Here is a 12,302-nt window from a genome sequence, read left to right on the forward strand (position 1 = left end):
TTAAGATAAGCTACAAAGCCACAGATATAAATACAGTATGGTACTGGTGCAAGAATAGGCAAATAAAGTAATAGAACTGAAACAGACCAATATTTACATGGGAGACATATCAACTATCAATAATCCCAGAAATCAATGAAAAATATATATACTGAAAAAATATACTAAACATATGCAGGAAAACTGGCCCACACAATAGAGAAAAATATAAGGGGATTCCTCTATTAACACCACACCTGAAGATGGATTAAAGATCTAAACATGACAAGCAAAATGATAAAGTTAAGAGAAGATAATTTAAGAATATAGCTTGTGAAATAAGGGTAGAGAAAAACTTCTACAAAATCCCCAAAGTACTACTGTGATAGTAATAAAATTAGTGGTTTCTATTTAACCAAGGGATAAAGTTGAAAACGACAAATGAGAGAAAATACCTATCGTAGCTAGAAATGACATAGGCCTAATGTCAAGAATACACAATGAACTCGTGCAAATTAACAGGAAAACAAACAGCAACTCTCAAAGATAAAATGGACAAAGGATATGTACAAGCAATCCACAGAAGAGGAAATCCAAAGGGCTAACAATCATTGCTACACAATGAAATGCAAATGAAAATAAGATATCCTTTACACCAATATTGGCAAAAACTGGAATAAATGTTGGGATGGAATGGAGATATAGGAACCTTTGCTCACTGCTGATGAGAAGAGTGTTGACTGTTAAAGTATTCCGAGGAGCTAATTAGTTGGCAATATTTAGTCAAAATCAGCAAAGATATGTCCTATGGACCTTTTGAGGCTATCTACTGCATCACTATTCTGGATGGCTGAGTTGGAAGCAACCCAGGATATCATCATTAAGGGAAGGATATAGGTAAAATATGGAGGATGTAGACCACAGGGTACAACAGAGCAATGGGCTTAATCTGCACTGTCCAAAACAGGAGCCACTAGCCACGTGTGACTATTTAAACTTAAATTAAAATTAAACGAGACTGAGTTCCTCAGTTACAATAGCCACATTTCAAAAGCACAATAGCTACATGTGGCTAGTGACTACAATATTAAAAAGCACAGATTTAGAACACTTCCCATGTCCATTACTGCAGAAAATTCTATTGGGCAGAGCTGCTCTGCATGAACATAAAGTAACATGGACGTTTCTTTAAAATAGTGCTGAGAAGTCTGGCAAATGCAGAAACAGGAAATGAAGTCTATAGCACACTTAATTGTGTAATTTGAAAAATGCATAGACAAACACAGAAATAAAAGGGTAGCAACAAACATATGAGAGTTACCTGTGAGGAGGAGGAGAGTGGCAGAAATAAGGATACTCAAGGTAATATGTAAGTTCTTGGATAAACCAGTGAGGCTGATTAACCGTACCAATGAATACTATTAAAACTCCTTGCTTGAGGTGCAGCAACAACAAAGTAAGCCAGATATATTAGGGGGAAATGGTAAACTATAACTCTGATGCCCTCAGGAACAAAACAAATGTTTAGGTTGCCAGGAGGGAATTTTTCATATCCACGTTGCCAACCACTTTCATTTAAAATCACACTCATCTTCATCTGCAATTCAGGGCTATGCTACCTCCCTACAGAGCTTTCCCCAGGGAAGAGTAACAATGTTGGCAAGAAAGAAACGTCCATAGCCACTGAGAATAAAAGGTCATAGGTCACAGAATTGCCACCTATATCTTACAATGAGTTATTGTATAATTCTCATCACAGAGCTCTTTTGATAAAGTGTGGCAAATGCTAAAAGTGGGGCCAGATCAGCTCACACCATCTAAGAAAAAGTGAATACGGTTCAATTTTTTGTACTTTTTCAATTTTCTTCAACAATCCATCTGAAAATTCCTAAAAATTTCTAAAATAACAGTCTTTTAATGATCAGCAAAGATTTTCCGGAAGAATGAGTTAAAATGTCCTTGAATGATCTTTATCAACAAAAGAAGAATGTGAAACCTGTTTAGTGCTCAGTAAGTTTCCTTTCTTTCCTTTGGTCATCTCCATCTCAATCCTAAGCAGGTGGAATTATTTTAAGAGAAAGTAATAACAATATTGCAGAACACATAATGCTTAATGTGTGCCAAGCATCAACTCATTTAATTCTCACAACACTATTTAGTAGTATTAAGATCTTCATTTAACAGATGAAACGGAAGTTAAGTAAATTAATTGCCCAAGGTGGCGGACCAAAGACACATCCCCAAACTACAATACATCATCCATTCCTCCGATCCAACACCTCTGAGAATTCAGACCTGCATTTACCTGGAGAATCTGACGGTGCCACAAAATGGAGTTCCCGGCTCGCGGCTTATGAGCCACACTGCCCGCTGGGCCATTAAGCCACTAAAGCATCAGCTGATCCCTAAGGTCTCTACGGAAAAAGGACTGGCCTTCTCAGATGGACTTCTACCAGAAGACCCGGGGCTCACTCAACCTGGCCACCTTCTGCCTCACCACAAACAGGTCGGGCTCTGCAGAGACGCTGGCTCCTTCTGGTCAAGTGACTAAAACCTCTGAGTCCGTCCTGTCAACACACGCCACAAAAGTTCTGTGACTCCTCACCTAGAATCTCGAGAAACATTCCTCCCCACCAACCCACTGCTTTCTTCCTCTACCGTCCACTTCCGGGACGGTGGCCCGCAAGGATCACAGTTCCTCACTCGCCCAGGCGACGAGCCTCTCTGCGGTTCGCCAGCTGCCGGCTTCCCTCGCCGGCCCCTCCCGACAGCCAACCGGGCGCGCGCAGCTCCACTTCCGGCGTATGAGGCGGTGACAATGGGAGCGGCGCGGGCGGCGCCGGGAGGCAGCTGACAGGCGTCTGCGCCTTCGCTTCATGGCCGCCCTCCCGCCCCGCCTGGGCTCTGTGGGGAGTGGGGGAGCCCGCGGCGGCCGGGAGCCAGAGCTGGCGAGCCGAGCAGGGGGCTGTGCGCGGCGCCGCTGAGGCGCAGCATGTGAAGAGGAGACGGCTTCCAGTGCGAGGCGAGCCTCTCAGCCGGCCGGGATGGCTACGACGGCCGAGCTCTTCGAGGTGAGTCCCGGCGGCTCCCCGGGGAGTGGCAGGCCCGGAGTGCGGGCCGCGAGGTGGGCGGGCGGGCGGAGGCGCGGGCGCGGCCCTGGGAGGAAAGGTGGGAAAGGCGAGGGGTGGGGTGGCGGCTCTGGGGGCCGCGCAGGCGGAGCGTGCAATGGGGGAGGGGTGGCTTGGGGACCTGGGTGGGGAGGTGGGCAGGGAAGGGAGCCCGGAATGGGAAAGGAGGAGGGTTGGTTTTGTCCGCGGGGCTGGAGGGGAGCGTCGGAGGTTTGGGCGTTGGAAGATGTACCGGGGATGAGAAGTGGGAAAGGCTGGCTCAGGGCGCGGAGAGAGCAGCCGGGAGCCCCGGGTTGGGCGAGTCTCCCGTCTTGTCGCTTGGATCCTCAGATAATATTCTAAGGGGGCCACCTGAGACTGGGACGACTGGGGGCTTCTCGCTGTTGAGTCATTAAAATTATTCCATTAGTGAACGTTACGAGTGGCATTCAGGTGCCTGCCAGTTTCCCCTTACCTTACATTCGAAGAGGCTGAAATGCTTTTTAGGACAATAAAGGCCCACTTAGCCCTTCAGACTGAAGGGGGGCGGGGGGAGCGAAAGTAAACATCAATGTTCGGGTCTCCAGGAATTTCAATGTGTTATAAAACCAGCTAACTGCTAGCTAGAGAATCCTTAGTGCCTGAGACAATGAGCATTCTATTGTGTTTCTTTCCTTGAGCGTTTTCGCTCTCTGAAACTTAAAATTTAATTTAGTGAAATCCAATGTAAGAAGCTGTGGTGTTTGAGATGACTAGAATAGGAAATTGTAACTGGATCACCAAACAATGAAACGTTATAAAGGCTCTCCTTTTGTGAAAGAAGTGAAAACAGATGTAACGAAAAAGGAAGGAAAGGCCCTTTTTGTGTGTGCTCGTCTTTCACAGCAAAAGTGTAATAATTGAGACGACTGTAGTTGACAACAGAGAATTTCTCCGCAAGTGAAGATTGGATTTTCTGCTTCAGAGTCAGCAGTTTTGGCTTGAAATTTGGCCACAGTTTTTGCAACAATTGGGAACTTTTCATATGTTACTGTTACTATATTTTGGATTTCTTTCAGCTCCTGGATAGATCATGCTTTTGTTGAGAGGAATAACATTATTATTGTTATAATAGCTAATAATCAAATAGTAATTTGTGAGTGAAGAGAGAGAATTACAAGAGAGAATTTGGGAATATTAATTGTATGTTCTCAGATATAAGTGTTGGGAGGTAGATTATATTAACTTCTCAAATTTCATAATTGTGCCATCTGTTTATTGATTGATTCAGGAGCAGGAAGACACTCCTTTGCTAAAAGCTTTTATTGTATGTTCCTGGGCAATGTAGTTTCTTGTTTTATTTTTCACGTCTCATAAAGGTAGAAAACTGTTCATGAAGTTGAGATCTTTAATATACTTCATGAAATACTGTTAACAGAAAACTATTATTCTGTTACATGATTCATAAGGCATTAACCTGTGACTTAATCCTGCTTGACGTTTCCAGTTGTGTTTTGGACCGTCTTATATCTATTTTTCTTTAAATGTTTGACCACATGAGTCCCCTAACTTTAAAATATATTTGATTTCTGCCCTCCTTCCCCTCCTGGGGTAGAGGGGAGGAGGTAGATAAATACATATATATATATTTGGGGGGGGGAGTAAATATTTATATTTGCTTTCTAGGGTCATGCCATTTAGTAAAGTAGTTAAACCAAATTAGGATTTAACTTAACTGAGTGACTCCTTATGTATAGCTGGTAACATTCACTTAACTGATCAGTGATGCCAGACTAGTCCTGTGGCCACAGGGTTCATAGGACAACCTTACACACGCATAGATCTTAATTCATGTGACTTTCTCTTCTTGCTTCATCAAAATTAAAAGCATATTGTGTTAAAAGTTACAATTAAATGTTAATAGTTATGATTAAGAAATGTATTTATCTTTTCAGCCCTGCAGTGGACTCTACTCTTGAGTAAGCTTTCATCCCTCAGTGAAAAGTTGGTCTCTCTGCTTTTGAGTGAGGAGGAAAACAAAAAACAAACCCCAGTCATCGCTGCCGTTTCCTGTTGCTACTACCATGGGATCGAGATTGTAGGACATGTTAGGGAGGGTCTTTTTCTCTTCCCGTTTTTTAGACATAGCTAGAGAACTGTAGGAAACAGGTCAGGATGTAGTCAGGATATTTTGTTTTTATGCATCCTGGTTTCTGCTTTCATTTTTCCACATTGGAGATGAGGTTAAATCAATACAAAATTATGCTTTCAATCCATGAAATTTCATAAAGTGTTAGCTCTCCTTTTAAAGTCTTATTGTTGATCCTATGAGACTTCCTCTTATCATGTAAACACCCTCATACAACAAAATAAAACTCCAGGATATGATTTAGTGATAGATGTTTCAGTTATTTTAATAACATGTGTCTTCATAGTTTCAACCCTTTTTGACAGATTTGCTGAAAAGTTCTATCTCCATGTTTACCTTAGGATGGGCATTGTAAATAGGAATTCCTGTGTGGTTTGGATTAATTATGTCCTCTGCATATAAAAAGTGGCTGAGGTAGTAAATTCTTCTTCTGTTGTCACAGATATTCCTCTCTTCTCTTACTGCATTACCGAGGACATGGTACTCTTACTGTTTTTCTCTGCTGTCATTCTTGGAGTCTTCTTTTTGGGCAGGCTACCTTTATGGAGGAGTTCTTTGTTAACCAGGGTCCATTACCCATTCATTCAACAAATGTTTGTTGAGTTCCTATTAAGTTCAAGAGAAGATGCCAAGATTGATGAGACTACATGTCTCAAAAGGAATGCCATAGAAATATTAATCCTATGAGATATGCTGCAAAATAACCCAAATGGTTTAGAGGCCAAATAAGTTTTGGAAATGGGCATACTTTGTTTCATTAGAGGTTTACAACATACCTTCATATATTAAAGATTGTTATATTTTCTACTGCTTGTTAATTTTGTGAATTCCATGGAGCATACTTTGGGAAATGTTTAATTACATATAGAACTTGCCCTTATTATTAAATATGGGGAGAGAATATAGCTGCATAACTATGTACACTTGAAACAAAGTTGTAAATGGTGTCAAAGATAAAGTGCTGTAGGAGCTGAGAAGATGGAAAGATTACCTCTAGAAGTGGGAAAGGATTAAGAGGTGGCATTTGAATGATGTATAAAGGATCTGTTAGATTTGAGTTTGTGCAACTGCATGGAGGGACTTTCTAATAAAGTAGACAATAAAAGCCAACACACAAAGGGAGGCAAGTATAGATCCTTGAGGCAAGGGGAAGAGTTCCACTTTGGCTGGAGTATAGCATGCATGAAGAAGAGGAGTGGCATGTAAGGTAATTTGGGGTTTAATTGTGGAGGTCCTAAATGCCAGGATTAAGAATTTGACTTTTTTCTTTCCTGTGAATGTAGGTATCTTGATAATTGTGTTTGAAGTCAAGTAATTTAACTGTGGTAACAATGTTTGTTTTGACCTCCAGATTAGAATTTAAATAGCCAAGAACACATTTTTTGCACACAAACACATTTATGTTTCTTGGATTTTGAAACTAAGTTACAAAAGTTATTTAAATGTACTGAAAAATCTCTCTTGTTCAATTAACTAGCTAAATATAAGTCAACATGAGATATGCAAGTAAGCACCACTCCTTTACCTTCTCGCTGCTGAAATGCTTCTTGTTTTAGCCATATTAGCTGTTAGATAAGGGTTTGTGGAACCTGGCTACCAATTAATTAATTATTGTGTATTTTATGAAATGTGTTTATTCCCCAAACAATTATTGAGTACTAGGACAGAAGTCATTTCAAGTACTGGAGTTAAAAGATGATTTGAGTTAAAAACCTACTTGGGGGAATGAAAGGAAAAGAACTCTGTTCTCTCAACACTCTATCACTAGTCTCAATTATTCATTTCTGACCCCAGATGTGTACAGCTTTTACCCACAACAGTGCAGTTTTCCAGCAGACAGTGACTGGGTGTTCTACAGTTCAGTTCAATTCTGACACGGTGTACTTGGAGTTAGCATCAGATCTCACAAGTTAAGGGCTCAGTACCACAGGAATGCCACCACTTCAGATACCAGTGGCAGTCCAGGTTGTTACCTGTGCTTCTAACAAACTAGCTGTAAATTAGAGGTTCTCATGACCACCTCCTCAGATTCGATAATTTGCTAGAACAGCTCACAGAACTCAGGAAAACAGTTTACAAACTAGATTATGAGTTTATTACCAAGGGATGTGACTTGGGAACAACCAGATGGAAGAGATGTATGTGGCAAGGTATAGAGGAAAGAGCATAGCACTTTCATTCCCTCCCTGGGTGTACCACCCTCCCAGCACTTTGATGTATTCAGCAACCTGGAAGTTCTCTGCACCCCATACTTTAGAGATTTTTTAAAGATTTTTATAGAGGCTTTATCACTTAGGAATAACCAATTATTAACTCAGTTAATTCAGGAGTAGAGGGGCTTCTAATCATGCTTGATCTTTCTGGCAACCAGCCCCCATCCAGGAGCCCTGTTGCTTCAGTAGAACAAAAGACACCCAGGAAATTCCAAGATTTAGGTGCTCTACGTCAGATGCTTCTATCAACCACATCACTCAAGAAATTACAAGGGTTTTAGGAGCTCTGCATCTGGAACCAGAGCTAAAGACCAAATATTAGAACAAAAGATGCCTCTAGCACATTTTTCACTTAGGAAAAAACAAAGGCTTTAGAAACTATAGTCAGGAGCTAAGTACAAAGACTAAAATGTGTATTTCTTAAAGTATGTATATTTTAGGGGCGCCTGGGTGGCTCAGTCGGTTGAGTGTCAGACTTCGGCTCAGGTCATGATCTCACAGCTCATGAGTTCGAGCCCCGCATCAGGCTCTGTGCTGACAGCTCAGAGCCTGGAGCCTGCTTCAGATTCTGTGTCTCCCTCTCTGCCCCTAACCCACTTGCATTCTGTCTCTGTGTCTCTCAAGAAAAATAAATAAACATTAAAAAAAATTTTTTTAAATATGTATATTTTATATACATATATATGTATTTGTTATATTGCAGTATTACAGGGAGATATATATTAACAGATAATACAGTGTAGTACAAGTACACAATCTCTTCCTGGCATAATTAGGAAAGCTTTCATATAGTATTGACATATAAACTGGGTATTGATAGATGACTAGAAACTTCTCAAGCAGAAGAAGGGCATTCCAAGGCAGAGAGAGAAGTGACTAATTTTTAAGGTGAGCTGTGTTCAGGCAAACATTGAGTTGAGAAGAGATCGGGTCTGTGTATGCATGTTTTAGGCATGTGGAATGGTGGTTCATAGCAAGGCATTCGGACCACAGAGGCAGTTTGGGGGAATCTTTGAGAAAGCCTTATAGGCCATGCTTATGGGGGCTGCCATGACTTTTGTTGGAGGGGGGTAGGAGTGGAGAGGCAGATAATTTTAATGTTACTGTGAAGAATGGCCTTCAATGAGGAAGAAATTGTTAGCTGGTACAATAGAAGTCATACCCTGCCAGGCATAGTTCTTGTCTAGGCAGGTGACATTCTGACCTAATTCGGTGGGGACAGAGAAAGCAGGAAATTTGGGAAGACATTTTGGAAGAAGAATCAAAAGATTTTGATTACTGAGGAGTTAATTCCAAATTTATGAAGTTAGAAAAGTAGGTGGTTGGTGATTGATTAACTATGACAGAGAAAATAGGAAGGACCCTTTCAGAGGGAAGGGATCATGTATTCATTTTTTAAACATATATTTTAAGTTTTTAGTAAGACATCCTGGTGAAGAAGTCCAGAAGGCAGTTGGAAATATGAATTAGTATTTCAGAAAGACACCACAGGTGGAGATAACAAATTATGGGAATCTTCATCTTTTATGTGTGGCTGTTTAGACCTGGGAATGGATGACATCTCTCAGCTTTATCCCTTACTATTTTATGATCTTGGACAAGTTACCTGACCTTTCTGTACCTGTTTTCTTATCTGTAAAATGAGGATAGTAACAGTACCTACCTTAGAGAGTTATCTCTAAGATTAAACAAATTGATGTTTGAACTGCTTAGAAGAATGCCATTAGAAGAGTAGTAGCTTTTGGGACACCAGGCTGGCTCAGTCGGTTGGGCATCCGACTTCAGCTCAGGTCATGATCTCACAGTCCGTGGGTTCAAGCCCCATGTTGGGCTCTGTGCTGACAGCTCAGAGCCTGGAGCCTGCTTCAGATTCTGTGTCTCCCTCTCTCTCTGCTCCTCCCCTGCTCATGCTCTGTCTCTCTCTGTCTCAAAAATAAATAAAAACATTAAATTAAAAAAAGAAGAGTAGTAGCTTCTTAAAATTAATATTGGTAAGTGGATTGAGAACAGGACTAGATTGAGAATAGGTCAGGGAGGAAAAGCCTTCAAAGGAGACTAAGAAGAAATAATCCTGGAAGTAGGAGATCACACTAGGGGAAGAATATTACAAAAAGGTGACATGGAGACTTGTGTTTTCCAGGATGACCACAATTTGCTATCCTATAATGAGATGTCGACACTCCTCATGTTGAGAGGTAGGGTCCATGTTGCCTTCTTGAATCTAGACAGGACTATAACTATAGAAGTGATGCTATGTGATTTCCAAGGTTAGGTCATAAAAGGCGATATGCTTGACCTTATTTGGATTCCCCCTCTTAGAACCCAGCGACCATACCACGTAGTCCAATGAGAAAGCCAAGGCTTTCAGTTCTGACTGAACTCCTAGCCCATAGTCAACATCAACTTGCTAGCTTGAAAGTAGATCTTCTAGCGCCAAGTTGAACTGCTTCAGCAGATGTGACATGGAACAGAGACAAGATTCCCCTCCTGAGTCCTGCCCAAATAGCAGATTTGTGAAGAAATAATCATCATTGTTATTTTAAGCCGCTAATTTATTGGAGTGGTAATTATGCAGCAATAGATGTTTGGAACTGGGGCTGATCAACTCCTTATCTACACCAAGATTTAGTAGGCTTCTGCCACTCTCAGTACAGTGGTGGAGGTAGAGGCAGATGCTTAAAGAGTAATAATGGTTTTATATTTAAGTATTTTGTAGACTGAATTTTGCAGTCAAGCCAACCTGGTAGTGAACTTTTGGAATGGACAAGCCTTTAAGTGGAGGATCATTTATTGACTGTGTACGTGTAATTAGTGTAAAATATTGAGTCCCTGGTGTGTTCCGGAGCTGAGTGGTATGTAATTTAAAAGTTTTGATTGCTAAAAGTTTATGTATATAAGATATTTTAAAAACTTGTAGTGTTCTGATTCTGTTTTCTTTCCTTGGAATGGAAATATGAAAATAGTAATAACAATATAGTTAACTATATCATATATATACATTTTTGTTAAGGATATAATAAATCAAAAAAATGAACAATTCCTTGGATCCACATGCTTAATTTTATTCCAGAAGTGTTTATTAAGTGCCTGTAATACATTGAATGTGTAAATTGGTAAATGCATTTGATTTGATTTGAAATGCTAATGTAACATATTGTTACATACACTAGGTGATGATTTTCATGGTCTTTGTATAATTTTAAAAGATACTGTAATAGAATGGAAAAATCTCTGGTTAGAATACTGGATTAATACCTTGACAAGGCTTAAATTTCATTGCCTCAGTTACTTATATATAAAAAGGAGTTGAAGGGACTAGGGTAAGATGATATTTAATGACCATTCTAGCTTTAAAATTTTTAAACCTAATTTGTGATTCTTTTGAGACTGGTATAAAAAATGCTGTAATGTTCTGTTACCTTTCTCTTTTGGGCATGGAAATCAGATACTACTTTACTGTCAGAAGTGAGATATACTCTATTCTGAAGAGAGATTTTGTGTAAGAGAAACTAAAATGTTTCATAGGAGTCTAAAGTACCACCATGTAATTGTCTTCAAAACAGTTCTGCTAATAAGATTAATTGGCTCATTTTATCATAGTTTAAAGAGCTGCCATCTCCTTCAAGATGGATATTAAAAATGACTTTAGGGGCGCCTGGGTGGCTCAGTCAGTTAAGCGGCCGACTTCGGCTCAGGTCATGATCTCGCGGTCCGTGAGTTCGAGCCCCGCGTCAGGCTCTGTGCTGACAGCTCAGAGCCTGGAGCCGGTTTCAGATTCTGTGTCTCCCTCTCTCTGACCCTCCCCTGTTCATGCTCTGTCTCTCCCTGTCTCAAAAATAAATAAAAACTGTTAAAAAAAATTTTTTTTAAATGACTTTAAAAAACTAAAACTGTTCATCTCAGTGTTGCAAGTAGTTTTCAAATTTAACCTTGTAAAAGTTTGCCTTAGTTGTACTTAGGTGTCTTTTAAAAATCTTTTTAAATGTTTATTTAGTTTTGAGAGAGAGACAGACAGACACAGAATCTGAAGCAGGCTTCAGGCTCTGAACTGTCAGCACAGAGCCCAGTGTGGGGCTTGAACTCATGGAGTGCAAGATCATGACCTGAGCTGAAGTCAGACACTTAACTTACTGAGCCACCCAGGTGCTCCTGTATTTAAGTGTCTTAATGTGCTTTGTCTTCCTACCTTTCCCTAGGTAGAATGAATCCATTTTGTGTGCTTTAAAAAAAAAAACCAACCACCAATACTCAATAAATGTAATTCATTTCTTAATCTGTCATAAAATACATAGTCTCATGAAAACCAAATCAAGTGGGGCTAAAAAAGGAGAGGCAAAATGTAGTAAAACTCATTTAGTTCCAGTGTTAGAATTGCATAAGGTTCATATTTGGTTTGTGATAAAATTTTGGATTTATACTACCATAGAATGCTTGTTCTTTATTTTTGGCATGTGGGGTGGTAGTACTGCCTTTCTGATTTTGTATGTATGAATCAGGGCTTGATTTTCAAGATCTTCTGCAGGGGATTTGGCCATGGTCCTAACTAGCAAGTGTTTTGATTTATTGTGCATCTGTGGTGCTCAACATTATTCTATTGACCACAGTTGGAAAGCAAGAGAAATGTATGACATTTCAGCAGATGCTGCCTCTGCTTTCAATTTAAGTGTGGGGAAGAGTGAAACTTACAAAAGTTATTGTAAAACAATAAATGATAATAGTATAGTGTTCTGTGTTGAGGTTTGAATTTCTAAGCCTCTTTCGGGTTTAAAGAGTGAAGAAATCAGTGGAGGTCATGTAGGGAAGGAATTCTTCAAGGAGGAAATGGGAATTGAGCCAGGCTTTGAATAATTATATAGAGGTGTTTAAATTGTGGGA

At 40.1% G+C, this 12,302-nt stretch overlaps 2 protein-coding genes across 6 annotated transcripts in view; one reads left to right on the plus strand and one right to left on the minus strand.

Moving 5' to 3' along the window:
- The window catches only part of AP5M1 (adaptor related protein complex 5 subunit mu 1), a 29,648-nt gene extending 26,869 nt beyond the window's left edge, over window positions 1-2,779 (minus strand). For all 5 annotated transcript variants that reach the window (XR_007453428.1, XM_049611547.1, XM_049611549.1 and 2 more), the window contains exon 1: window positions 2,285-2,779. Coding sequence is in view for 4 of the 5 variants with exons in the window: in XM_049611547.1 (XP_049467504.1) it covers window positions 2,285-2,358 (74 nt within the window). In the remaining variant the exon portion in view is untranslated. The remainder of the gene's footprint in view (window positions 1-2,284) is intronic.
- A 38-nt stretch (window positions 2,780-2,817) lies between these two features.
- Window positions 2,818-12,302, plus strand: part of EXOC5 (exocyst complex component 5) — a 59,206-nt gene continuing 49,721 nt past the window's right edge. Inside the window, exon 1 of the mRNA XM_049611546.1 lies at window positions 2,818-3,050. Coding sequence (XP_049467503.1) covers window positions 3,024-3,050 — 27 coding nt within the window. The 5' untranslated portion in view covers window positions 2,818-3,023. The remainder of the gene's footprint in view (window positions 3,051-12,302) is intronic.

The sequence above is a fragment of the Panthera uncia genome (assembly GCF_023721935.1).
Source record: "Panthera uncia isolate 11264 chromosome B3 unlocalized genomic scaffold, Puncia_PCG_1.0 HiC_scaffold_1, whole genome shotgun sequence".
NCBI lineage: Eukaryota > Metazoa > Chordata > Mammalia > Carnivora > Felidae > Panthera > Panthera uncia.